Here is a 27,011-nt window from a genome sequence, read left to right on the forward strand (position 1 = left end):
CTTTCAAACATGTGTATAAAGACCATGGACAAAAATGAATGACTATGATCATCTTTTGTAGCAGGACCTCTTCTGGGTCAGTGAATTGATTCATGAGTCTAGGACAGTGGTAGGAGAAGGAGCCCCCTGTGTGACTGGACAAATTCAGTGAATGCCCTCCACTATTCCTGGGGAAGAGAAGTCTGAGGACATTCTCACCGCACACCTTTGTCCATGCTCCTTATGCTGCTCTTTTGCAAAACGTTCATTTCTCAAGGGAAAGAGGAGCAGAGAAAATCGGGGATAAAGAAAGCATATTTATGTCTACAATGTATAGTTGGAATATATATGAGAGAAAAGTCATCACACATTTTGAATAATTTCTCCCCGTCCCCCAGAAAAAAAGTCCTCCAAATGCCCGGATAAGTAAATAATTATAATAATTAAATGTTAAATATATATATATTAGCTAATAGTAATAGAATGATCAATTTATAATAGGTAGCTAGATTATTTTTAATGTTCTGATAAGTTTTTAATGGATTAAGGGCATCTGGGATAATTCATGTACACAAAACACTTATTCCTGTTTTATAAAACTTTTTTGAACTTTTTTTTTTTTTTTTTAATTAGAAAGGGAGGGGCAGACGGAGAGAAAGAATCTTAAGTAGGCTCCACACCCAGTGTGGAGCCCAACGCAGGGCTCATTCTCAGGACCCTGAGATCATGACCTGAGCCGAAATCAAGAGTCAGCTGCTCAACCATCTGAGCCACCCAGGTGCCCCCTATGTTATAGAATTTTTAAAGGACAGCTGTACCATAAAGGGAAATAGGCTGAGAATCTGAAGGATCTTAGATGCCCATTGTGGTGGCGTCACTCTCTGTTTCTTTAGACAACCCATTTAAAAATGTTCAGTTTCTCTCTGGGTCTATCTTTATCTCTCTTTGGAGGTTATTGGATTTGTTTATCTCTTTGGGCACTTTTTGCTCAAAAATTCTGTGACTCATTTATTACTTTGTTTTCATCCAGCGCCCACAGAACTCCCTGGGAACTCGAGTGAAATCAATCAACTAGCCAATAAATATTTGTTGGGGGCCTACTAAGTGTTTGGCACTGAGACAAGATATATATACAAAGGGAGATAATAAGATACAGCAGTGCAAAGATGAGTGCAGAATGAGCAGCACAGCCAACAGCGGAGAGACCGGGAGCGTGCAAGGCTCTTGCTTGGTAGTGAAATGGGCTGAGATTGAGCAGAAGATTGAGAAGCGATTAATGGACTAGAATTAGGGAGGCATATGAGGCTCTGTTGCAGAATATCTTTAATATTAAAAAAAAAAGAATATCTTTAATATTCTGTTACCCTATTATTTGTGGCGCTGTTTAGCCAAAGGAAAACTGAAATTGGAATAAAAAATTGGGCTTCTAATCATGGCTCTGCCACAAGGAAAGAGGATTGCTTGTGTTAAGTCTGAATTGTTTACTATTTGTACATACCACTGTGTGCCTCGCAAGCAGGAGTAGGTTAAATGTGTTAAATCCCTGTCCTATAGTAAACTCGCAGTAGATGTTCATTAAATCTGAAATTATCTTTTGAGTGAAAATCAAGGAAATTGTTCTGTCATCTGATGTTTACAGCATGGGACTTGGGTAAGGTGATTAGCAAGATCCTTTTCATCACTGAAATGCCAAGTCTCTACGTAGCCTTTCTTGGTTATAACTATCACTCGTGACCTTTGTAAACTGCTGGTGCCTCACGTTTCTCATCTGTAAAATAGGGATGATAAGAGTTCCTCATTCCTCAGAATTTTGTGACCAATGTAGAATAGTACTATAAAAGGTCAGTCTTCCCTCCTTCTCTCTGTTTTCTTTCTCCTAACCCTCTCCTCCTCCTCCCTCCTCCCTTCTCTCCCTCCTCCCCAATCCCTTTTCCCCCCTCCACCCCCTTCTCCTCTCTTTCCCCTCCATCATCATTTCATATATGATAACTTAATATTGTCTCCATATTGGAAAAAGTCTCTGTGATTGTGGTGGGTTTGAGAATGAGGATCACAGTTGAGGCCTGTGCTTTAAGGGGCTTCAGTTGACTGTGTTTAGAATTGGTTGACATTGCAAGGAAACTAGGGAGGCTGTTGTAAGCAGTCCAGGTGAGAGACAGTGGGAGCCCACAACTGGGAGAAAGAAAAGAAAGCATTCATGAGAGAAACATTGGAAATTTGAGTTCAAAGTTTTGACAACTAATTTTATGTGGAAATAAGAGACGACAGGCCTGGGTGACTGGGAGTATGATGGCCCTACAGTTAGAGTTAGAGATGTTAGGAGAATGAGCTGATTTAGTAGGTTTTAGAAACACTTAATCTGGGAAAGGGAGTTTTATTTTTGAAATGCTGAGTTTTACATGGTGATGAATCATATGAATTCACATGTCCTGCAAATAGTTGGAAATGTAACTGCATGGCATATTTAGCATTGAGGGGACCAACTTGGCTGGATTGGAAGTACATATTTGTTAGACAGTTTACTTTCCTCAAGCTGGATTCAGTATTTAATTGCTTAGTTGTTTTTGAAAGATCTGTTTGTGTCCTGGGAAAGAAGCATGCTTGTCTAATAGAGGGAGTGTCACTTTGGGTACATACTCTGTGTTCTGTCCTATAGTGTAAGGGAGTTGCAGGAAAGTCCATGCAGTTTCTGTCTATGAAACAGACATTTTTTTCTTCACTGTTTCTCTTCTATCTTATTTTGAGGGAGATCGGGGAAAATCTTAGGTATTTGAAGGTGGACATCATTTTATTGCCACTTATATTTAATATGCCCCTCCTACTTCATCCAGCAGTCATCACTGTCCTGACTGTCTGATATGACTGGTAAGTGCAGTGAAACTCAGAGGAGCTGGCAAAATGGAGTATAATACCACAGATTTCCTTGTCTTAGAAAGCCGTAACCATGATATTGCTGAGTAAATGAAACTATCATGTAAGAGGTGGCAATAAGATTACAGCACTGCAGAAATCCTGGGGGCAGAATAAAATTGTCTATTTAGTAAGCATAACTATTTTATATAACTATTTGATGTTATGCTTCTTCCCTTGCCTTTTCTAAATCACTTTGACCCATATTTTTCAGCACTATTCTCTCCACTAGCCAGAGTTATATAGCAGGTTAGATGTTTAATTCTGCTGCTTCCAAGTATATTTCCATCTTATTTTCCTCTTCTGTTAGTTGTTCTTTCAGGAGATCAAGAGTAGATATGACCTCCTGTGGCGCATGAGTGGAAATAAGGGAATGGGTATGATATGGCACAGAGACACCTTAGAGTAGAAAATTAGCTATTCTGGACAGGTTGAATATGAAGTGACATCTCTTCATCACCCACTTTTGAAACCCTGGTCTCTAGGTAACTTTGCTTTTATTTCTTTTCTTCCTAAACTGAAGAGTAGTGTTGGTTGCTCAGTGGGACATGGCCTCTGAAGCTAGAGAGGCTTTTGTCAGTGCTCAGGAGTAAGCCTATTATCAGTAATGAAGTTTTGATGGATGTGTGCTGTGGGGATTCAAGGATTTATCTGTCTGCAAAGCAGTAATTTATTCATTGAATGATTTTTTTTTCTTTTTCTTTCCCTTCCATCTTCCCTTTCTCTCCCTCCCTCATTCCCTCCCTCCTTTCTTCATTTCTGCCAGCCTGCCAGTTTTCTCCTTTGGTTTCATTCAAATTGTGTATCCTTTTGAGTTCTTCAAATTGAAGTCCATCTCCATCAGTCTTCATTCTTCCTCTCCATATCCCCCTCCTGCTGAGGAAGAATGATTAGGTTTCATTAAAGTACAAAGAGAAGACAGAGTCGTTCCAAGAGTTCTTAACTTTCATATCTCAACTCCAGTCTCTAGAAAATGCTCTCATTGACAGAACAGTTGTGTTTAGAGCCTGTACATCTTTCTGAATGTTCATTAATGTGAACTAAAACTTACTGGAGAGTTTCGTTCAGAAGAGTGGGGTTTCTTTGTTTTGCTTTTGTTTTGTTGCTTAATTTGCTTCTAAGGGTGTTCAGATCAGTCTCATTCCCATACTTGCCCATTCTTCAGTCTGGCTTTCTGGGGTCATGCTTTTCTGTGGGTCACGCTATGTCTTATGTTCCACATAACTACAGCTGGGTTGGTGGGTCACTGAGTCAGGAGCAAGGATGTCTTCTCTGAAGACTCCAGGTGCCTTAATACAGCCCTTGGTAATCATTGGTTTTTCTCCCTCATTTTACCCTAGTCTCTGGCTGAGCCTGTCTAGGGACTTCAAGGCATTTGAATCTTCCTCTTTGTTTTCAGTTTGGGTGTCATGAATTCTGGGAAAATCTCTAGCCACTGTTGAGATCCTTTGGTGGTCATCCTGGTGATAGGACTTTTTAAATGAAAAAAAGGAGCCTTTAAAGGTTAAAAGATACCAAAAAAAAAAATCATTTTAGTTATTTTTAGAATTCCATTATTTCAAAGGGGGAGTGAAAAAATAGGGAAATCTATAAAGGATGTTGTGTGCCACCTCACATGTTGCTAATTATTGATGCTTCTAAAACAGTCTCCTGTCTACATATGCTGCTTAGTTATGTGGGAAGTGCCTCTTGGATGTGTTTTAAGAAAAAAAAGGGGGGGTAGTTATTGTTCCAGATTCATGAGACCTCAGTCAGTGGAGATTGGAGGATAAAAGACACTGGGTGGGAGGGGCAATGTGTTACCCCCTTGGAGTAGTCATCATAACTGGGTTTTGGAAGCTACCTGTTGCTCTGTAAGACCTTTTCCTGGTTTGAGGCCTAGTTGAAAAACAGTAACATGATAAGAGACCTATTCATTGCCCATTGTCCGTAGATGCCTCTCATCTAGAATTTCACTCTCGCCCTTTATAGCCTATTTTGTCAGCCTATAAAAACCAAGTCTGTCTTAAGACTGAAATTGTCAGGGCGCCTGGGTGGCTCAGTCGTTAAGCGTCTGCCTTCGGCTCAGGTCATGGTCCCAGGGTCCTGGGATCGAGCCCCGCATGGGGCTCCCTGCTCGGCGGGAAGCCTGCTTCTCCCTCTCCCACTCTGCCTGCTTGTGTTCCCTCTCTCGCTGTGTCTCTCTGTCAAATAAATAAAATCTTTAAAAAAAAAGGACTGAAATTGTCAGGTTCCTGCCTCAAAGGGCATGGATATTAGAGGTCTTAGTGTGAACTTGTAAAGAAGATCTAAAGGGAGCCTAGCTTTTGGGCCTGTTAGCCGTTAATCATTTTCCCCACTTCTGCGCTATCTTTTAGAGTGCAGAGCCAACCATATGAGTACAGGCGGACCTAATATTCTAAAGAAAATAGCTTTCTAGTCCTTGCTGCTTTCTACCTTCTTACCAAATCCTATGGTGACCTCTCTCTCCTTGCTTTTCTCTTACCTATTTGCAAAGAAAGACATCAGTGCCCTGTAGCTTCTCTGGTTCTGCCCCCACAGTAGAACATCCCTGTATAGCTGAGGAAAAGTGAGATGAGCCATCTGGTATGTTAGAAATCAATATTGGGACCCTGTCAGCTGGGCATCTCCATCCCAGCACTTGTGAGGAAGCCTGTCTTTATGCCAAAGGTACAGCCAGTGTGAAAAGGATGTGAAGGCCATTTTCTGGCTTTAAGACATTGGAGTCTTTGAGGATCATGGGTGACAGAGGGCCAGGCTACATGCCTGATGTCTTGTCAGAACCATGTTCTCACAGTGACTAGCCATGGGGTGCATGTTGTGCTTGGTTTATGAAATTTGACTACAAGGCCTTGAAGTTATTGTAAAGACATTGTATGGAAAACGTGTGTGGGGGGATGCATGCACACATATGAGATATGAACCTCTGATCTATACGACATGACTTTTGTGAATGAATTAATTATCTTTCAACCCTTTCTTTTGCCTTGACTGGAATATAGTGTAGAGGCATTTCTTTATAGGCTTACATTTTTCTGAATGTGTCCATGTGTATGTTTGCCTTGAGGAAAATATGCTGCTTTTGCAATCTCCATGGACACCTCAGTGACTGATAAAATGTAGATGTTTTCTAAGTGGAAAATGTTAAGCTCAAACAGCTAGATGAAGGTATGTGAGCCAGAGCCATTGAGTTATCTGTTACCCTATTCAGATGGAGAATGAAGGGGGGGTGTTGCACGCATGTGCGCAAGTCTGTGAGTTATGGAATTACTCTCTATGCCCAGTCTTGAAATACTTATCCATGTAACCCGGGTTCTGTTTTATCAAGTTATGCATTCTCTTTAAGTGAGCTCTACTGTTAGGACCAAATCATGGAAGTCATTAAATGTGTGAGTGAGTGAGACCGTGTATGTGTGTATATAGTAAAGGTTTTCCTATAAATAAACTATTAAGGATAATGGAAGCCACATTTCTGTCAGAAGGGAAGTACAAATACGGAAAGGAAGAAAATGAAAATGAACCCTGTAGTGTTGGAGTGGGATTGTGGGTATCTTTGTGAACTCATGGTATGTTGGTTCAGGTTCTCTAAAAAGCTGATGCCCAAGACAGAATTAGACATGAAAGAGATTAATTAGGGGAAACCCTTGGGTGGGAAATTGGGAAGGGAGCTGAAAGAAGCTGGGAGTGCCATCAGACTGCAATGCAGTCCTAATCTCTGTGGCAAAGGGTGGGAGGAAAGGAAGGTTGAACTGGAAAAGTCTAAGCTCTCCAAGTTCTAAGAGAGTTACCACCAAGCCAACAAGGAGTTTTCAAGCCAAAGTTGCCATCAGAGGAGTCCCACATCTCTCAGCAATAGGCCTGCCTTAGTATCTGCTGTGCTCAGGCAAGCAGCAGCTGGTGGGAAGCATAGCCTTGGCTGAAACAGTGATGGATTTCAGAGCACAGCAGCTGGGACTGTCAGTCAATTACACTTCCTGCAGTCAGAGATCCGAGAGGCACATTTTCATGACTGCCGCACATGGTTTTCAGTAGTTATAGATTGATATAGAAATAAACGTATAGAAATAAAGATGTAAATGTGGGCTATTAAATAAATGGCTAATTTCAGAGCTGCAGAAAACTGTACAAGATAAGCCTGGAACATGTTGTTATACCAGAAAGCAAGGAAGTGCTCAAGGAATGATGGGGGGTGGGGGCATGTCCACTGAACACAGAAACCAGCTTGACATGGCTCCTGCTGGCCAAATTGGGAACAATTTTAGTATGACAACAAATAGTGATAGTAGTGGATTATGACTTTAAATAAAATGACATTCCATGATATTATATTGATATAATTAAATAAATGAATAACTTGGGAATTTGAGGGATGAAAATCACATAATTCAAAGGGTCTCCTCAAAAAATACCTGTCAGTCATAAAGAGGAAAAGAGTAACTTTACAGTGGAGAAACCTGATAGACACTACACTAATCAAGTGATCAAAGTGAACATTATCAGTAAATTGTACATTTCATAGGAGGCCAAGGGAACAATACATCTATCATTTCCGTGATATTCCTGCCAAAGATGTATAACTTGCATCTCATCACAAAGAAACATCAGACAAACCAAAATAACTGGCCTGTACTCTTCAGAAATGTTAAGGCCATGGGGTAGCCTAAGAAAGATTGTGGAACTGTTGTAGACTAAGGAAACATGGATCCTTTTTCCCCCTAAGTATTCTGTCGGAATAATTGGCAACATTTAAGTAGTAAATTTGTGGATTAGATGGTAGTAATGTGTCCTTATTGGTATCCTGGTTCTACTCATTATTTTTTGATTTTGTAGGAAAATATCCTGGTTTATAGGAAATGCATACTGAAGGTTTTGGGGGTGAGGGTATAACAGGTGGGTTACTCCCTCGCAAATGGATCAAAGAAGGATGGCATGTTCTTTGTTACATACAGTATGTCTTACTTTTCTGTAAGTTTGTTTCAGAATTACACACATATACACCAGTTAAGTAATCACGGTATCTGACCTATCAGTGTGTTGCTATTCCAGTCTTGGGGTAGGGGTTGGGCTTGGGGAAGGCAGGCAAAAATGTGACCAATTATAAACTACTATAACTCAAACCTACTTTTTAAGAATCCTCTTCTCCTGTATGGGCATAGAATACCTGTTCACCATGTTGGCAGAGTGTACTACCCTATGATTTCGAAGGTATCTTATAATGGGAAAGTATGAGCTTTTTGCAACCCGCTTGCTGGGGAAACAAGTGGACAGTGAAGATGTCAACTATGTGAAGACCTTTTGAGAAAGCCCGTATGTGAGGCCTAAATTGTTTGTATCGGGGACACCTGATCATGCCTGATGGCAGTGGTTCACTTTTACCAGAACCTAAACTTCTCTCTTAGTTTGGAGAAGCATTTCAGTCCCAGCACTAATTCTTTGTGTTTCTAGCTGATACAGAGATGATTTCCTGTTAGACTTCCAAGGCTGTTAGGTCCTTTTTTGTATGCTGATTGTGAATTATCCATTTGAGCCAGACATGTGTAATTGGAGTAGAATTACTGATACACTCAAGAAAGCAGAACTTATAAATTTGTCTAAAGCAGCCTAATGCCATGGCACATAATTTAATGTTCTCTTTTTTCCACTGGGCAACTGATCAATGCACCCGTGTCGGGTTCTGAGCCATCTTTGGCCAAGGGGAAAATCTCCTGACCTTTCATTAGTAGCCAAAAGAAATGAATGAGAGAGTCAAGTCCATGGATCTAGGCTAATTCCATTTTTCTCTCTCTCCCTTTCATTCTCTTTAAATTCAAATTTTAGATGATGGGGAGGGGAAAGACAAAAGCTGGTAAGGCACATTGAAAGCTTTTGTCCTTAATTCTATGCTGGGCAAGCTTGGTTAATAGTCGCTTAGGATAATAATGTTCCAGGACTATATTTCCAAAACGATTGGGTGTTTTTCTGATACTCCAAAGAGAATCTCAAAATTTTCAGGATGTATTAAAACAAAATTAAAGGAATGTACTGTGATTTTGCCACATTTAAAAAATAAGTCTAAATAAACTAAGTTCATTCAGAAAATAGGTACTGCCTACTTTATGCCAGCTATTTTATAGGGCTAGGCACTTCAGTGCAGAAAGATGCAGCCCTGGCCCTTTCGGACGTCATAATTTAGAAAGGAAGATAGACAGTCAATTAATAATTGTAAGACGGTATGATGAATCCTCACAGGGAAATGAATATACACCAAGAAGAAAATACATGTGATGTTATTTTCACATGCCTGGTTTATAGTAAACACCCCAGTAATGACAGCTGTTATTATTTCATGTGATTTTCCTCTGCTCACTGCTCACTAAGCACCAGCACCACTGTTCCTCCAGGAGAAATCTGTAATTAGGGATAAGAAGTGAAGAGAACATGGCTTATGCTCTGTGCTATAGAGAGAAGGAAGAGGCTGGTAGTGGGCAGGTTGTGGAGTGGGAATCTGAGGCCTTATCTGCTTTGTCTAATAATGTCTGTTAGCTGACAGGATACAGAAGGGAACGATTGTGCCCTTGGTTCTCTGCTGGCCTTGTAGGTACTCAGTTCAGTTCTGTGAATTGATTTGAGCAGCATTAACAGGGGTGGATCATTAAACATTTGTGCTGTTTCGCTTCGCTTTCTCTATCTTTTCACGTAGAGGCTTATTTGTGTGAATCTTTTCTTGCCTGCTCAGTCATTCCAGCTTTCTCTTCCAAACCCCCTGTATTGACTATAAAATGTCAGTGCACAGAAGTTCAAAATGCAGTAACAAATAATGTCTTTGTTCTTTGGGCATTTCCAATCACCAAGACCTATCTCACTCAGCCACAGGTGGAGTTGTCCCCCAGTCTCCTCTCTGACCCGTTGGTGGGTGGGGCTACTCTCCTGCCCTTTGGGGCTTCTTGGTAACACCCTTAGTTAAATTCTCACCATATATCAATACCTACAGCTGCTGGTTCGGGGCTGTTGGCATTCTCCCCGCTGCCAAACCCAGCTCTGTGATAATGATGGCGTTTGCCAGCACGCTTATGCAGTGACTCAGGAGACAGGGTGGCCAGCAAAGCAGCCTCTTTGTGGGAGTGGATTTTGAGAAGTGCTAATTCCGTGGCAGTTTGGAGATATTAATATCGTGCTGGCAGTAGATAAACAGGCAGCAGAGGGGCACATAATGAGAGAGAGTCAGCCATCGCATCTTTTCCTCTTTTCTCTACCCGCATATATTTTTTTCTTCTTTTAAAAAAGTAAATTCCTGGCTTTTGATGAAGAAAACCCTTCAGTGGCTTAAACATGCATGTAGAGTGATTAGTCCAGCTTCCAGCATCTCCAGAGTCTGAGGTTCTAAGAACACTAGTTTGTTAAGCAGTAACTACATTTCTAACAACACTAAATCCTAGCATATGGTGCAGTAGCCTGTTGCTTACCCTACCTCCTCCCTGAAGGGCAGGTAACCAGATGGTTTGAGCAGGGCCTTTGGTGTAACTATGACAGACAAAAAGAGAGGACATAACCATCACTCTCCCCCAGTAGTATCGTGCCTCTTGTCCTCCAGTGCTGGCTACAGGTAATTTTTGAAAATTTTGTTTTTGCAGTTTGCAGCTTATTTTGCTTCACATCAAAGGTCCCTTTCCAGCTTGGGGAGGAATCATGCAAATTTTTATTTGTTGTCTGAGAGTCCTTTCCCCGCATACTCTTCTCTAGTTAGAGGATATGGAGGCCACTTACGGTGGCACCTCTTATTCTGGTGAAGAAAAGAAGATTCGACGCATTTGAGAATTGCTTTAAGCAGGGTTTTAATCTGAATATTTCTGTAGTCCTAAAAGGACTCTTTATTTGGAGTATTGCTCCAAAGCTGGTCATCTCTGATTTTACACTTTTTACCTAATTCCCCCCCCCCCGCCCCATCTCATGCCATTTCTTCATAAGGAATTTTCATTCCACCATAGGAACACACCACCACCCCACCCCACCCCACCCCACCCCCTGCCTGCCACCGAATTCATTCATAGCCTTACCTTCTAGAAGCCCCTTTTGGGTAGAAGAGCCACTGTCTGAGAAGACAGAGAAGCACTGGGGGGTTATGTTAAACTAATCTTTCTAACACTGCCAAGCTGGAACAAGGCATTTTTCTAGAATATAGGCTAGAAAGGAGATTTTTAAGAAATTTAGGTCATGCTTTTATGTGTTTTGTTTTTTATCTGTGTGCCTGATGTTTTAGAGAAGACTTTTCTTGAGGGTACTGGCTTGTTTATAACATTCTGTAAATAGCCCTGCCTAATGTGGGCTTTTTACAGATATTTTCTGCTAGTTTTTGTGTATGGATTGATACAGCATCTGACTGTAGTAACCAGAAAAATGCTGAGCTAGGGAACTTTGTTATTCCACCTTTTATTGGGATTTCTAGCCTAGCGACTCAGTGGTCTTGAAATCCTTGGCTTCTCCCTCCTGTGTCAGGATGCGTTAAGACCTCCAGGTGCTAACTGTTATTATTTCTGTTGACTGAGCCAGCCCCATATGCACCTCAAGTGCTCACTGACCTGTCTTTTCTGTTGCAGAAACATTGCTGAGGCCCTTGTCAGCAAAGGTCTGGCCACGGTGATCAGATACCGGCAGGATGACGATCAGCGGTCCTCTCACTATGACGAGCTGCTTGCTGCAGAGGCCAGGTGAGATGAAGAATTCTAAAGTGAACACATGGAGGCCAACAGCCCCATCGTTCTTCCTTCCCCACTATACTGCCTGTCCCTGAGCAGAATGGGATGGAAAGCAATGTGCCGAGAAAGCTTGTAGTATGCTTTTATCCCAGTTTTTCCTCTATCAAAAGAAAAGGGGCACAGTTTGAATGTGCTGTGTAACCTTGATTAAGTACACTTGGGCCTCCATTTCTTTAAATCTGCAAAATAGGCATATATTACATATGATCTCATGTGGATGTCACATGAATCGTAGGTGAGAATGTAAGATATTTTTACCACCACCATTCTGCCATTCCCTGGGACTAACAGTGAAGTCCTGCCTCTGTGTGCAGGACATTTGCCTGAGGTTCTTACCTCCAGAGACCTCTGCTCCCCAGCCCCTCCCATTTAGCACCTCTCGACCTTTTGTCATGTACGAAGGAAATGAAAACATTTATTAGGAAATGAGCTTTCCTTTCACACGTCTGATCGCTGGCAGGAGAGCATTTGAGAAGCCCTGTGACATTTTATTCTTGTCCTTCTTCCTGCGGCTGGTTGCCCCAAGGACGTGCATACTGCTCCGGGTTATTTCTTACCAGTGACATTCCTTATGGCTCTTACTCACAGAGACTTATGTCAGTGTGTGGTGCTGGTAGTTTAGTGATTCCCAGACTTCCCAGGAAAGAGCAAAAAATGAGCTATTGGTGAACTGACTTGGGTAGTTCGGCAGACTGCTTGGTCTCAACGAAAATATAGCCACTGTTTCGAAGAGGCACGTGTTGCACTCAGCCACTTACTTAGTTCTAGAAGTTTGGTAGTTGCCAGGTTATGCTCTACAGTTTGAGGAGGAATGAGTTGGGGCCCATGTTATCTATACCTCAGACTTTGTCATTGAGATCACTTCTTTTGCTCTTCGGCCCAGAACGGTGCCCTGATATGTGACATTTACCTCTAACACCATGTCACATCCTGATGGATAGAGCTTCTATAGAATGTCACACAGAATGTCAACTAAGAAATCAGCCTGTCAGACTATTGTAGCTTTTTGGATTCTTTCTTGTGGGTTTTTCCCAATAGGCCCTGTCTAAAACCTAATTCATGAACACAAAGAGTTCAGGGAAAACACCAGTATCTTTGGTTGTTTAAGGCTCTTTAATGGCCAGCACAAAATAATATGATATATAATCCATAATTGGTGTTTCTCCTGATCCTTCCTCACTTATTCCTTCTCTCCCTGCCTGTATTATCACTAAGGCAGCCTGGCTGAAAGAACCCGTATTGGGAAATGCAGCTTCATATCGTTAAGTACTATTTGATGATCTAGCTACTCTAGGAAATGGATAGTAATTAGACCACACTTCAGTGGGATTCAGAGGGTGAGTCTATGCTCAGTCTGTGGGTGGGCTCAGAGTGACCTGGTGGTAACTTGAAAAACAGGTTCTAAGTTCCCAGCATAGCAGGAGCACTAAGCAATACAGTGGGAGCTAGACTCCTGTTTTTGGCCCTGTGTCACTCTGCCACTAGTGAATATTTGTGACAGGCAGATATACATGAAAATAATTTGCATAGCTGCTCTGGAAAGTAAGGCCAAACAAACTTTCTTCTTCTTCTTTATCTTTTAATTTTTTTTTTAATAAGCTATACACCCAATGTGGAAGGCTTGAACTCTCGACTCTGAGATGAAGAGTCACATGCTCTACTGACTAAGCCAGCCAGCCACCCCAACAAGCTTTCTTATTATGCTGTTGGAAATAGTTACGTGTACTGTTTAATGAGGATGCATAGATAGTGAAGGCTCTTTTATAGATTATGTTCTAAATATATTTTAAGTTTTTTTTTAAATTCCCGGTAACATACAGTGTAATATTAGTTTCAGGTGTATAATAAAATACAGTGATTCAGCACTTGCATACATCACCCAGTGCTCATCACAACAACAGGTATACTCCTTAATCCCCATCACCTATTTCCCCTGTCCACCTCCCCTCTGATACCATGAGTTTGTTCTCTATAGTTAGGAGTCTGTTTCTTGGTTGGCCTCCCTCTTTTTTCCCCCTTTGCTCGTTTGTTTTGTTTCTTAAATTCTACATATGGAGTGAAATCATGTGGTATGTGTCTTTCTGTGACTGACTTATTTCACTTAGCATTATACTCTCTAGCTCCATCCATGTTGTTGCAAATTGCTGGATTTTGTTCTTTTTTATGGCTGAATAATATTCCTGCCTGTGTGTGTACACACACCACTTTATCCATTCATCAATCAGTGGACACTTGGGCTGTTTCCATAATTCGGCTGTTGTAGATAATGCTGCTATAAATATTAGGGTGCATGTGTCCCTTCGAATAAGTATATTTATATTCTTTGGGTAAATACTTAGTAGTGCAAGTGCCAGATCATAGGGTAGTTCTATTTTTAACTTTTTGGGAAACCTCCATACTGTTTTCTTTTTCTTTTCTTAAGATTATTTATTTATTGGGGCGCCTGAGTGGCTTAGTCGTTAAGCATCTGCCTTCGGCTCAGGTCATGATCGCAGGGTCCTGGGATCGAGCCCCGCATCGGGCTCCCTGCTCCACGGGAGGCCTGCTTCTCCCTCTCCCACTCCCCCTGCTTGTGTTCCTCTCTCGCTGTCTCTCTCTCTGTCAAATACATAAATAAAAATCTTTAAAAAAAAAAAGATTGTTTGTTTATTTGTCAGAGAGAGAGAGAGCACAAGCAGGGGGAATGGCAGGCAAAGGGAGATGCAGGCCCACCGCTGAGCAAGGAGCCCAGTGCCTGACTTGATCCCAGAACCCTGGGATCATTCCCTTAGCCGAAGGCACATGCTTAACCAAATGAGCCACCCAGCAGGTGTCCCTCCATGCTGTTTTCCAGAGTGATTGTACCAGTTTGTATTTGCAGTGCAATAGTGCAAGAGGGTTCCCCTTTCTCCACATCCTCACCAACACCTGTTGTTTCTTGTGTTGATTTTAGCCATTCTAACAAGTGCAAGGTGATCTCTCATTGTAGTTTTGATTTACATTTCCCTGATGATCAGTGATGTTGAACATCTTTTCTTGTGTCTGTTGGCCATGTGTATGTCTTCTTTGGAAAAAAAATGTTCATTGTCTCTGCCCATTTTTTAATTGGATTATTTGTTTTTTGGGTATTGAGGATAGTGAAATTTTTAACTTTGAGGTTTTAGGAAGAAAACCTCTTAGCACTCATTTTAAGCAGAATCAATGTAATAACATGCTTGTCTGTTAAAGCTGTAGGCAGCTTAGAGATAATTGTGTTGACCCGTTGCTCTCAGACTGGTGGTAGAAAAAGTGCCTTCAGGGGTCATTGCAGTGTTGTAGGTTGAGTAAACAGAGAGGAATAAACCACTTCCCCCGCGCCTGTGAGGCATTGCCACAAGGCAGTAGGACCTCATAAAGAAAGTAGGAGAAATGGTCAATGTGACCTATGAGTCTTCCTTTAAACAATATTGTTAGCCCCAGAATGGCAGCCCAGTGCCATCTTCTAGATACGGACCCTCAGCAAGGTGAGTGAAGATCTGAGAAAGACTGGAACACCCGCCAGATGGGAATGGTGGTTCTGTAGCCATTAAAAAATGTTTTCAGTTCAGAATGCACTCTCCCCCCCCTTTTAGTGGTGGAGTTGACCTCGCATGAAGACCACCCGTTTGCTGGCAGTCTGCTTTTAGTTTGCTTTCCCTTTAAAGCACTCCATTCCCCCATGACACACTCCTCATGTTCCCTTAGCATTCTCACTTGGTTCGGTCACATTACAGCCTGTCAGAGCTCTTTTTACATGCTTCTGCTGCCCCTCATCCTGCCTGTCTGTTGAATATTATTCAAGTTTAGGGTTGTTTTCCCCTAGATAGATGAGCTGTTTTTTCCAATTGAACTCTGCCTTGTAATTTTATGCCCCGTCGGTGCGGTTCCGCCGCCTCCCAGCTTAGTGTCCTCTGCAGATCTCATTAGCGAGTTGTTTCCCTCCTTTCCTGGGCCCTGAATGGAACCCCTAAACAAGAATGCTTTGGTGTTGACCCCAAGTCTCTCACCGCATGGACTGTCACTTAACTGTCTTTTGATTATCATCCTTCAGCTACTTTTTAATCTTCGATGATTGTGTGCTGAACCAAGCCAATTTGAATTAATTTCCCAAGTACAATTTCTTGAGGTGCTGTATCTAATGCTTTAGCAAAGGCCAAATTAGTACCATCTGCTATATTCTTATCAGTCTTCCATCCTGGAACTCGTTAGGTAAATAATACGTGGATGAAGGTGATGTAGCAAGGCCAGCACTTTCTTTAGCCCTTCCCCACAGGAGTGTTTATTCCAACAGATTGCTTTGTCCCTGACCCTCTAGATTCCTGTTTTTCCCTCTGGTTATCACTAGTGATACCAGCATTGGTGCACAGTGCTCTTCCACGGACTTTGCTTTTCCACAGCACTGCTTGGCCATTAATCCTTTCAGAGAAACATTGTAAGCTTCGCGGAAAGGGCAGCCTATTAACGCGGCTGACTTCAAGGGTCAGCGCAGCTGCCTGCCCAGGACTTGATGAGCTTTCTCCGGGCTCTGCAGCCTCTGCTTTCCCTGCCAGAGGGGCTGTGTTCTGCCGCATCTTCTCAGGCCATGTGTTTGGAGCTCCGGGAGTGAGGCATTGTGTGCTCATTGGGAAGCCAGGAGAGAGACAGGGGGAGGAAGAGTACCAGTTTGAAGTTTGCCTGCTGCTTTCAAGTGTATCCAGCTGCGTGCCAGAAACAAGCTCCTAGCATCTCGGCAGCTCTGTTCAGTGTGCTGACCCTTCGAGGCCCCTTCATTCACATGCCTCTCTGCTTTTGGGAAACCCTCATTATACCTCCAGTAGCTGCCATATTTAGAGGAAAGCACATCTTTTTTTTTGTTGAAAGGATAAATAAACCCCTAATTCCCAATAGGCACCTTCCTTTCCAGTTCACTTGTCTATCATCAACTGCCTCCTCCCTCTTTACCTTGTGTCCTGGCAAGATAAGGTTTTGGCATTTTTGCTGGTACTCTCACAGCTTGCTCGTTTAGTGGGCTCCATTGAAAAGCCCTTGATTCTGTCCCGGGCTTCTGAGAGTTCCAGTGTGTGTACTTCGTGTTTTTAATAATAAAGACCTTATATGCAGCTGACCTGTGCTTCATGTTGTCACTCCTGAACTCGGTTCCCCCTTTTAAGGGGGGGGCCTCGTATGGGCTTCGTTGGGAGTCTGACACATCATGTCTTTTCTGCACCACCCTAATTTTTCACCCCCATATAGACTTTCCAACATTTTCAATTTTCGTTTTATTGCAATATTTCTCGCTCAGCCGGCTCACTGCATTACTTGGCTTGACGGGTGTTCTAAACTTAAGGTGGGGCTTTTGACTCCTTCAGAGAATCTGTGTCATATCCTTCTGAGGTATTTCTAAGATACTGAGTCATTATTGGGACCCTTCTTATTTTCTCTCATATTCTAGCCCTGTGTATTTGGTATAACACTTCCAGTTTAATTTTAAATAGGCCAGAATGTGAATTTCCTTAGCATTCTAAGAGGTCTTCCAAGTGGGGTTTTGTTGGAACTTGCTGTGGGCACCGAAGATGAGCTGATAATGCTTGGAGCCAGATCAAAGCCTGGCTGTGTGCCTTGTTTTCCTTGGACATCCAGCCCCGGGGGATATCATCTGTGTGTATTCACTTGATTTAAAAATGTAATATTTTAAAATTTCTTAGAAACTGTTAGAATCTGTGGCTTGTTGCAGGAAAACAAAGAAGTTATGTTAGCTCAGTGTTGGGGCTTTATTCCTTTAAGGCACCTCTTAATTCTAAGATTTTGCAATCTCAACATAAGGATGTGTATATATATTCAGGAAAGAAATTGATGCCCCAGCTTGACTGTGGGAAAGCAATTGCATCGAACAATCTAGTGTCTGAACAGATTTAAATGAATTTAGATTCATTCTGGACATACCTAATGAGGTTGGGGTTATCTCATGAGAAGAGAAAAGGGCAGACTCTCCCTTATCTTTTTGTGTGTATCCTCTTTCTCCCCCGGCGCACTGCAGATTCTGAAAACTGGTGGTGTCTTCTGTCTTTGAAAGGCAAGCAGAAGCCCGCCCCCATCTCAGCTCTGGCCTGGGCTCCGTGTGTTTCCAGTCTCCACAGGAACTCATGTTTCTGATGGAACAAACCTTGCAACATCCCCTTTATTTAAAAATAAAAGCAAACAACTAGGGCTCCTGCCTTTGCTGACCTCTGCACCTCTAATCTCCAAACCCCATAAACACCAGTCCTTGATTAAAATCCTATCAAACGTCTCTTGCTTTTACCTAGTGTGGTTGACAGCACCCTCCCTGTTGCAGACTTCTGTCTGCTGGAACCTCTAGGAAGTCTCTGCTGGCATTTCCATCACAGACTTTGATCAGGAGGCTAGAACTTGGTAATTTCCTAAGCTGTATCAGTAGTCATTATTAAGAGGGAAACTGTTTGAAGTAACATTCTCTTGAGGCCTGGGTGGCTCAGTCGTTTAAGTGTCTGCCCTGCGGCACAGGTCATGATCCCAGAGTCTGGGATCGAGTCCCGGGTCGGGACCCCTGCTCAGTGGGGAGCCTGCTGCTCCCCCTCCTGTGCTCTCTTGCTCTCTGAAGTAACATTCTCTCTTGGTGATGCAGTTATTGGGGGCCAAGGTGGGCTTACCATTTCCATGCATTTGTAGCAGTGAACTGTAAGCGTATTTTGCATTTCCACTGAAATGCTTTCAGTACCACTGGGAAAGAAGTGCTTTGGGTCTCCTACTCTTCATGTAGCTCCACTTTTTTCCTGATTTACAGATGTTTTTCCACAAGATTTCAATGGGTGAAAAAAATGTTTTTAAAGCTGTTTCTTGAAAAAAAATACAGAATTTTGGATAGGGTCCCTCCTCTCTGTATCTTTAATTTAACTGTCATTTGCAATACTGGTTATGAACGAAATGTGACGACTTCCTCACCAGCACTTTCCATTGCTAAGTTAAAACCTCTGGCTTTCAGATCCTTAAATGGAAGAGCTCAACACTACTGGTGTGACACAGTTCGGATTTGTTAAATGTCTTATAAAAAGCAAGTTTCATCTGTTGATACCTATCAGTGAGAAAACCGGGGTTGAGTGTGTGTTTTGAAATTTTAAAACTAATATATCCTATCACAATGTACAGATTACATGAGTTAACCGGTTCTCCCCCAAGAAAACAGATCATTCCTCTTCTGGGAATAGTTGTTCAAGGCAGGTTTATCTTGAATGTGATGGCTTTGCATTCATTTCTTTTCTCCATTCTCATTTTCTTGAGTGTATCCTGGGTCCCAGGCATTGGGGATAATACTAATGAGGAAAAAAGATAATAGACTCAAGCCTTACAAAGCATGTAATCTCAGAGGAACCGACATTAAATAACTTTAATAGCACCTTTGGAAATTGTGATTTTCCCTGTTTCTTCGCTTTTCCTCCTGTTTTATTAGCCCCTCCTCCTTTCTCCCTTTCCGTTATTAACACTGCCTGCCTTACATCTTTTTTTATTCCATCTCTTATTTCTATTAAATTTTCCCATGAGAGCATTTCCCTGAAATTCATCTCTTCCATCCAGTCTCTGTTCTTATCTTCTCAATAGTTTAATGGTACAGCTTTAAATAAACCAAGATTTCTCACTTTCAATCTAATGACCTCAACAAATGAAATTTCTCTTTGAATAAAACTAGGTCCTACTGGATACTGTGAAAAACAGAGCTTTGAATGGAAGTTTTCCCCTTTCCTTTACTGTTTAGTTGTAGAATTCTGTAACCCTGGGGTGCTGTTGGGTTTTTAGCCCAATTGTCCTGGCAAGCTGGAGTTGGGTGAATGGGCTTCTGCCCTCTCCACTCAGCTGTGTCACATCATTGCCAGTACAGGTTGAGGGCGAGAACAGAGAAAGGCGGCTGTTCTTTCTCTTCAGTATCCTAGTGGCTTCCTTTCTTTTTTAACCCTCAAAGTGCACACCCCACTACATTTTGGGCTTGCAGTTATGTGTTATGGTCATGAGGTTGTTAATGGATTCAGCACATGTCAGTGGGGCGGGGTGGGGGTGGGGGTTCACTCTGGAGTAGGGTAGATCAGCTATTGCAAGTGGATGTGATAACAGGAAAATGCATTAAAAGAGCTGGTGTGGGGAAGTGATGTGACGATACAGCTGAATGTGGGGAAATTTAGCTTTTCTCTTTCTTCAGAAAAGATGATGCACTCAACATCCAAATAGCAGTAATCAATCTGCATTTAAAGCAACACAAATGGCCACTTCTGGAGAGCTGCATAATGTCTCCGTTTCCAGATAGTTTTCTCCTTCAGGATATTAAGAGGATCTGTTCGCTCTCTTTATCCTACCCTTCTCTTCCCTCCCTACGCCCAGTTCCTTCTCGTAGAACTCAGGCTGTGAGATGTAATCTTGATGACTAGTGTGAGGGTTTGGGGTATAGTTTTTCTGCTTTGTTGTACACAGAGCCATGGGTGGTTCTACAGGTCCTGGTCAAATAACTCATAATAAATCTTCCTTGCCCAATCTTTTCTGTAATTATTGGTCTGCTCTGGTTATATTCATTCAGAGGAAGTTCTAGAGTTATCTTTCCAGATAATCTGGTTTGTCCTGCACATACACACACAGCAGCTTATCCTCTTCACTGTTCTCTTGGCTAAGAGGCACTGCTCCTTTCATACAATGCCTGAATATTTGGTTTCAAAATATATTTCAGATGTATTTCAAAATAACATTTGAGGATAATCATACTGGAAAATGTAATTTTAATTCAAAGTGAATTGTAACAATAAAGTGAGAACACTTGACCTTGACCCTTGACTCTTAAGCATCTTACAAACTGACTACCTAAACCTTGGTTCTCAAAGTATGATCCTCCACTCAGCGATGTCATTGTCACTTGGGAACTTGTTAGAAATGTGAATTCACAGCCCCCTCCCGCCCCCCCCACCATTTTCCCCCACCTGAGACCTACTGAATCAGAAACTCTGGAGTTGAATCACAGCAATCTCTTAAAAATACATACTTGAGTAATTCTGGTACACACAAAACTTTGAGAACCACTGCCCAATTCCTGACCACTGTAAAACAAATCGAAATAGGTGTCCTTTTTATGACCATGACACATAATTAAAGATTAATAATCTTTATTATAATTGAATTAAGATCATGGTTCTAAGTAATAGAGAACAAGCCAGGGAATGGAGAAGCTTTGGATTTCTTTGGCTTGGCTACCTAGGAGTGCCTTCCCTGTGATCATAGCCATACTTGTTCCCCACCAAGGCAGCTGAATAGCTACTTACTCCCTTTGACTCTTGTCTCTATCCCGTTCCTCATCCTCTGCATTCATGGCTCCTTAATTTGATTCCTTCTGAGTAGCTCCACCAGCTCTTGGCTAATTTAATATGAAAATCATCTTGAGGGTTGCTGTGCTTGCTTGATTTGGCTCATCTGCAATGTCAGGTGGTTGAGTGGGTTGGAGAGCTGAGTCTCTATTACCGACATCCCTATCCTACTTTTGCTCTAATCCTTGGAAATCTCTCAGGACGACTGTAGTTCGAATAATTAATCACTGATACATCAATGTGCAGAATTTTATAGCTGCTTGTGAATAGGAAATCCTCTTCATAGCTTGCTTTCATTTGCAGGATTCTTTTGCATCTAAATTTCTTATAAACTCTCTCGTGCACTTCTGTTTTATTCTAAGCTGCCCCTCACTCTCCCCCTCCAGCTTTGGGCATAGAAGTTGAGAAGGATTACTTCCCATTCCTTTTGCTTTTGCATCAAGTTCAGAGAACCAGATCCCTAGTGGAATGGCAATGAATCTTTTCTAGTAGGTCCCAGTAAATGTAGCTCACATTGGAAACACCATTTTCTAAACAGTGAGTCTGTTGCTTTTCACTCAGTCAGAAGGACACGTTAAAATTTCTCCGATTTGTTCATGTACCAGTGACAAATATTTCATCAAGTGTATCAAGGATAAAAACACACACATGGTTTCGTGGAGATTTGGATGAGCAATTAAATCATTACAGATGTAGTTGTAAGACTGGAGATATATGATAGGTATCTTGATGCATAGGAAGAAGCACCTAACTCACAGCCCTATCCCCTGAGTCCATGAGGCAGGGCATGTTCTGCTAGTTCACCTTAGGAAAGGGAGATGGAAACCGGAATCCTGTGGACACAGCGGTTCCACTTTTATGAATTTATCCTAAGAATAATTAGGGAAGCACCCAAGAGTTTGTTTGTTTGTTTGTTTATTTATTTATTTTTAAAGATTTTATTTATTTATTTGGCAGAGAGAGACACAGCGAGAGAGGGAACACAAGCAGGGGGAGCAGGAGAGGGAGAAAGCAGGCTTCCCGCGGAGCAGGGAGCCCGACATGGGGCTCGATCCCAGGACCCTAGGATCACGACCTGAGCCGAAGGCAGATACTTAACGACTGAGCCCCCCAGGAGCCCCCCAAGAGTTTATTTAAAAGCTATTCCTCATGGCATTATTTATAATAGTATTCTATTCACATAAGCATCTGGCAATAGGTGATTGATTAAATTATGGATCTTGCATCCATGTGATGGATTTATCTTCAGCTATTAGAATGATATAAAAAATTAATAGCATAAGGAAGCATTCATTTAATTATCATTTCTAGCAGAAAAAAGAGACTACAAAACTATTCCATAATTTTCTTAAAGTATAGGTGGATCGGTATGTGTATATAAGCACTTAGAAATTATGTTAGTGGTGCTTTGATCTTGGAATAAAATTATGGATCATTGTTTCAACATTTGTTTTTCTGATGACCATGTATTGTCTTTGTGATCAAGACATGGAAAGTTATAAAAGCAAGGTCACTGGGGCTATCATTGCTTCCAATCTCACCTTTCTTGAGGCCTTGTCCTCTCAAAAAGACTTTAGACTACCCAGCTCTGATACTCCGTTGGTCCTAATCTGGGACAGTGGAGTTTGCTTGTGTTTCCCATCAATCTAGCATTGGGGTACCTCTTCTCTAGCCACCACAGAGCTCACAATCTGTCCTGCCCCCCCTGCTTACCTTAGCACTGCAGATATGTTGTCACCCTTGGCACAATAGCATGTGTCTTGGTTTCTTCTTATGTTAGTTTTAGATGAGGTGATGGCTTAGAGTTCTTTGTTATTTGCTTTATTGCCTCATAATACCTACTGACTCATTAGTCCGCCTACCTCCCCTTGACCGTAGGATTCAGTTTTCCTCATTTCCAGTCCATGTACTCTTCATCTTTTCTGTCTTTCTTATCAGTAATTCTGATTTCGTTGAAAATCCAGCTGCACAGTCTTAGCACCCCCATCTACCATTGTGCACCTGTGCCTGCTCTGTATCTGATTTTCTGAGCGTCAGGGACCCTGTTGCTTCCTCCAGCTGCCAAGGAACCCGTAGAAAGGCCAAAGGGATTGTTTATTGCTGCTGTGTTTCATTGATATCTATATTTGGTTCATGCTGAAACACTGTATTCATCAATGTGAGGTGAAACACAGTGAGAGGTGCTTTAGAAGTTTAGCAAGTTATTTACTCTTTGTTCTGCTTTTTAACCTTTTCTTTTGGAATTGTTTTCCTTTCCCCTCAGTCATCTATCCTGTGCTGTCTAGTAGGAGTTCCATATAATCCTGCCACTTTGTTGTGTTTCATTGTTTATGGTGGTCAGAGCTTTGCTCCCACTCAACTGCCATTCCCATTGTTGCCCATCTCCTCTAGTCCTTAATGTACTTCTGCTTCTGCTCAGAGGCTAAGCTCTAAGATCCCCTGCTCTGCGTTCCGAGTAGCTTTGCTGCCAAGCTGCCTAAGAACTGGAGGATAGATCATGAAACTGTATCCAAGAGAGCCAGCAAGCCTCACTCTCCTGCCCGCAGTCACTTGGCATTACCTATGTCTCCAATTTGAAATATTTTCAGCATTCCCGCATTAGTCAGTCACCAGTCATTTGCTCAGCTTTACTGGCACACAATAATTGAACCAGATGACCCTGAGTTATAGAACTTATGTGAACATAGCTTCTGTGTTAAACACCGTTATAAATATTAAGGAGAGAATCCTAACCCTCAAAGGGCCTGAAGTCTACCTACAAGAAATAGAATAACACGTAATGAACTTGAAAGTAATGTATTACATTTTGTAATTGCCTGCTGAACTGAATGATACACACTCATGTATAGATGAAATATAATAATTGTATATATGAGAATATGATTCTGCTATCATTTCAAAGTATAGTTTATAGAGACTCCCAGCATACAAACTGCAGCTTACCTAGGACCCCAGGTTAAGTATTCCTGAGGTGGTAACTAATTTATGATTGTGGTGAGGTTGTTGCTATGGACTACACTATAACTCTTTTCATTCTATAGTTTGGACCTGGCTAGGCACCGGTAATGAGTAACTTACACACAGGGACACATGGAGAGAGTGGGCCTAATTGGATTGGAAGGAGTAGTATGGAAATCATGTGAGGACATAAACTGGGACCATATGGTAGAGGCCCATGAAAACCAAGCTTGTATTTTTCACTTGATGTCAAAGGCTGGTAGTCTTTGTTTTGGGTATAAAAGTAGGTCAACAAAGTAACAAAATAGATTTTTATGGAGAAGTCATGCAACAACGTGTGCAGTGTCAAATATGCAGTATCAAAAGGGATTGAGTGAGTTTAATTAAAAATTTCCTAATGTTATCTTGGAATAAATTGGGGAGGGCCTGGCCCAATACGGTTACAAAAAAGGCCATGTGAGTACAATTAGGAAGGAAGAAAATATTGGATGTAGGCGATTGAAGCAGAAGCAATTAAGGGACTTTTTAGTTCCTCATTACCAGGAAAGTGTTGTTAAGGGGAAATTATGGATTCAGGATCTCCTGATCTCTCATCAGCTCTATCTACATCCTCCTTTGCCTCATCATTCCCTGGGCTCCCTCTCTGTTGTATGCTACTTCTGCTTTCCATTACTTTGTTTGCTTTAGATCTCTTTTATGTATGAAAGTAGTTCTTATGAAACCCTGTTGGAAAGCTCCTGTTCCCCAGAAAAATTCACACGTGTAATTCTGTCATTTCAGGGTAGTTTATAGATACTCCCAGTGTCCCCAAGTGTGAAGCTCACATATGTCCCCAGGTTAAGAATTCCTGATGAGACCACTGTTCTATGATTGGGTCAGGTTGGATCTCACTGTAAAGACTTTGGCTTTCTTTGTAATTTCTCAAAAATATATATTGAGAATAACAATCTACCGTCATTGAATTGAAATTAAGACCATGGCCTAAAAAATAATAATAATTAAAAATAAATTAAAGACCACACATGGCCTGTTTGTTGGCACAGATGAACTGTTGCATGTCAGTGGTGCCTGGAGAGGGTTGGTCCTTAGGTTTTTACTGCCTGAGCAAGGGACCTTAAAACCTTAGAGCAAACTCTATTCCTTTGCATTAAGAGTGCTAAGATTCTATTCCTGTGGTGTTGAGGCAATGGAGGTAATCTCGCTTAAACAGTGTTCTTACCTGTCTTTGCAAGTTCATGTTTCAGCTTCAACTGGGGAGGCAGTAGCATCTCATACCTGAGAATTTCGAACTTCAAAGAAAGAAAAGTGTTTTCCAATGATTGGAATGGATTCCTCTCCCACACTGTGGCTTCTAGATGCTTCTAGAAAGCTGAGTTTTTTATCCCTCTTCTGCCCTGTTACCCCTTTGTGTATGTAGGTGGACATACACTCACTTTTTCCTGCCTGGTGATGATTTCTGTCCATTATTGGTACCTCTTGGCTTTGCCATCCTTATACTGCTGCTTCCCCACAGAGGAAAGCTTCTGAGAGGAAGAGGCTGTGTTCTGCCCCACTGCTTCCTTTCTCTGGGCTGGCCTGAGCACCAGCCTGCTTTTGTGAAAAAGCAGCTATTAAGCAGACACAGCAGGAGAAGTTTAGAAGTCAGGACTTTCATTCCTTGCCTAATGAAAAGGGATGTTGAGCTGTGGTTGCAGCCTGCAGGGAGAGGGAGAGGGAGTGTGGGGAGGGGAGTCAGGTGTTGGCTCTGTGGTGAGGGTTTCGTGGAAGCAAACTGCTACCTGACTGTCCTCCCAGGTCTCAAAGACCAAGCTTCCCCAAACCCAGGGAAACTTGGTTCCATAAGATGCACGGGGCCCCACTGAGAAGTAGTGACAAAGCAGCAGACGCTGGATCTGCACTTTATTTACCATTTATGCAACAGTAGTAGGCCAGTCATGTCACATATCCTTATAGTCCTGGAACAAGATGTATATTATATTTCCTTTGGCAAAGAACCATGGCAAGCCTGCCACTCTTGGTGCTTGCTCCTTTCCTCTTTGAGCTACATGCATGATTTCTAACCTGGGTATTTCCCCCAGATATTCTCCAGAGAAGCTCTTGCTGTGGCATCAGCCTTGTTTCAGGCTGCGGGAGGTTTTCCCGGGATGCCTCCTGGGTCATTCTGCAGCAGTTTGGGAACAAAAGCCGAAGCAACCTCAGCACAGGGAAGGAGACCCATGCCGAATTAGACTGTGTAGCTAGCTGATTTCTCAGAGAGCGCTCATACTTTGCCGCCTCTGTCCGGTGTACCACTTACCCTTTAGGGTGCTTCCTAGCTGGGCATTATCTTACTTAGTGTTTATAAATTACTAACTTTCAATTTTGCCTCTGTTTTAAGAACTAACAGTGAGAACTGTTTCTCTGTTTATACGTAGTGGTAATAAAATACTGCTTTCTTGCTGCCTCTTGAATGTGCCCGAAATTGATCTAATTTAGCAATCATAAGTATGAAAAGATTAAGTCTTTGAAGGTTTTTCCAAAATTAATGCCTATATGCAAATAAATGATAGTATCCTTTTTAGGAACAAGGTAGAGCATAAAGAAGTTTTTCTTAAACATTTTTTATTAAGGCTTAATTCTATAGACTTTTGGTTTTTAATTCATGTTTTCTGGTTTTACGGTATTATTTTTTTTCTCCCTTAAGCATGCTTAATCTTGGCTAAGTCCTGGATTTCTGCTCTGGGCCCAGGGCTACTTTGAGATCACCAAAAGAAAGCAGAATTTTAGTTTATCACCTCACTGCTTTTGCCTCGAGAACCTTTGTTTCTAACTTACTGCTCAGGCCCTGTTCTTTTTTCCCTATAGTTTATGAGATGCTGTCCAGCCCCCAGGAAAGGCCACAAGTTCAGCCATGTTGTCACATGAACCCATCTGTTTATAGGGCAGGTCCATTTATTTTGGTTGTCCTTGTTGTTAGAAGAGGATAAGGCTATAGGCATTTTGTGCCCCCCAGAGGACCTGCAGAAGGCTTAGCAGGCCTCGCCTTGAAGGAAGGGGAGTTAAATCAGGGTGGCTGTGAGCCTGCCTCACCTCACGGAGGCTTCTTGTTCCCAAGGCTGCTCCT

The 27,011-nt window shown here is 42.0% G+C and overlaps 1 protein-coding gene across 1 annotated transcript in view; it reads left to right on the forward strand.

Annotated features, from left to right (window-relative positions):
• Positions 1–27,011, forward strand: part of SND1 (staphylococcal nuclease and tudor domain containing 1) — a 410,452-nt gene that overhangs the window by 212,131 nt on the left and 171,310 nt on the right. Inside the window, exon 13 of the mRNA XM_027574982.1 lies at positions 11,463–11,573. Coding sequence (XP_027430783.1) covers positions 11,463–11,573 — 111 coding nt within the window. The remainder of the gene's footprint in view (positions 1–11,462; positions 11,574–27,011) is intronic.

This window comes from Zalophus californianus, chromosome 12 (assembly GCF_009762305.2).
Source record: "Zalophus californianus isolate mZalCal1 chromosome 12, mZalCal1.pri.v2, whole genome shotgun sequence".
Taxonomy (NCBI): Eukaryota; Metazoa; Chordata; class Mammalia; order Carnivora; family Otariidae; genus Zalophus; species Zalophus californianus.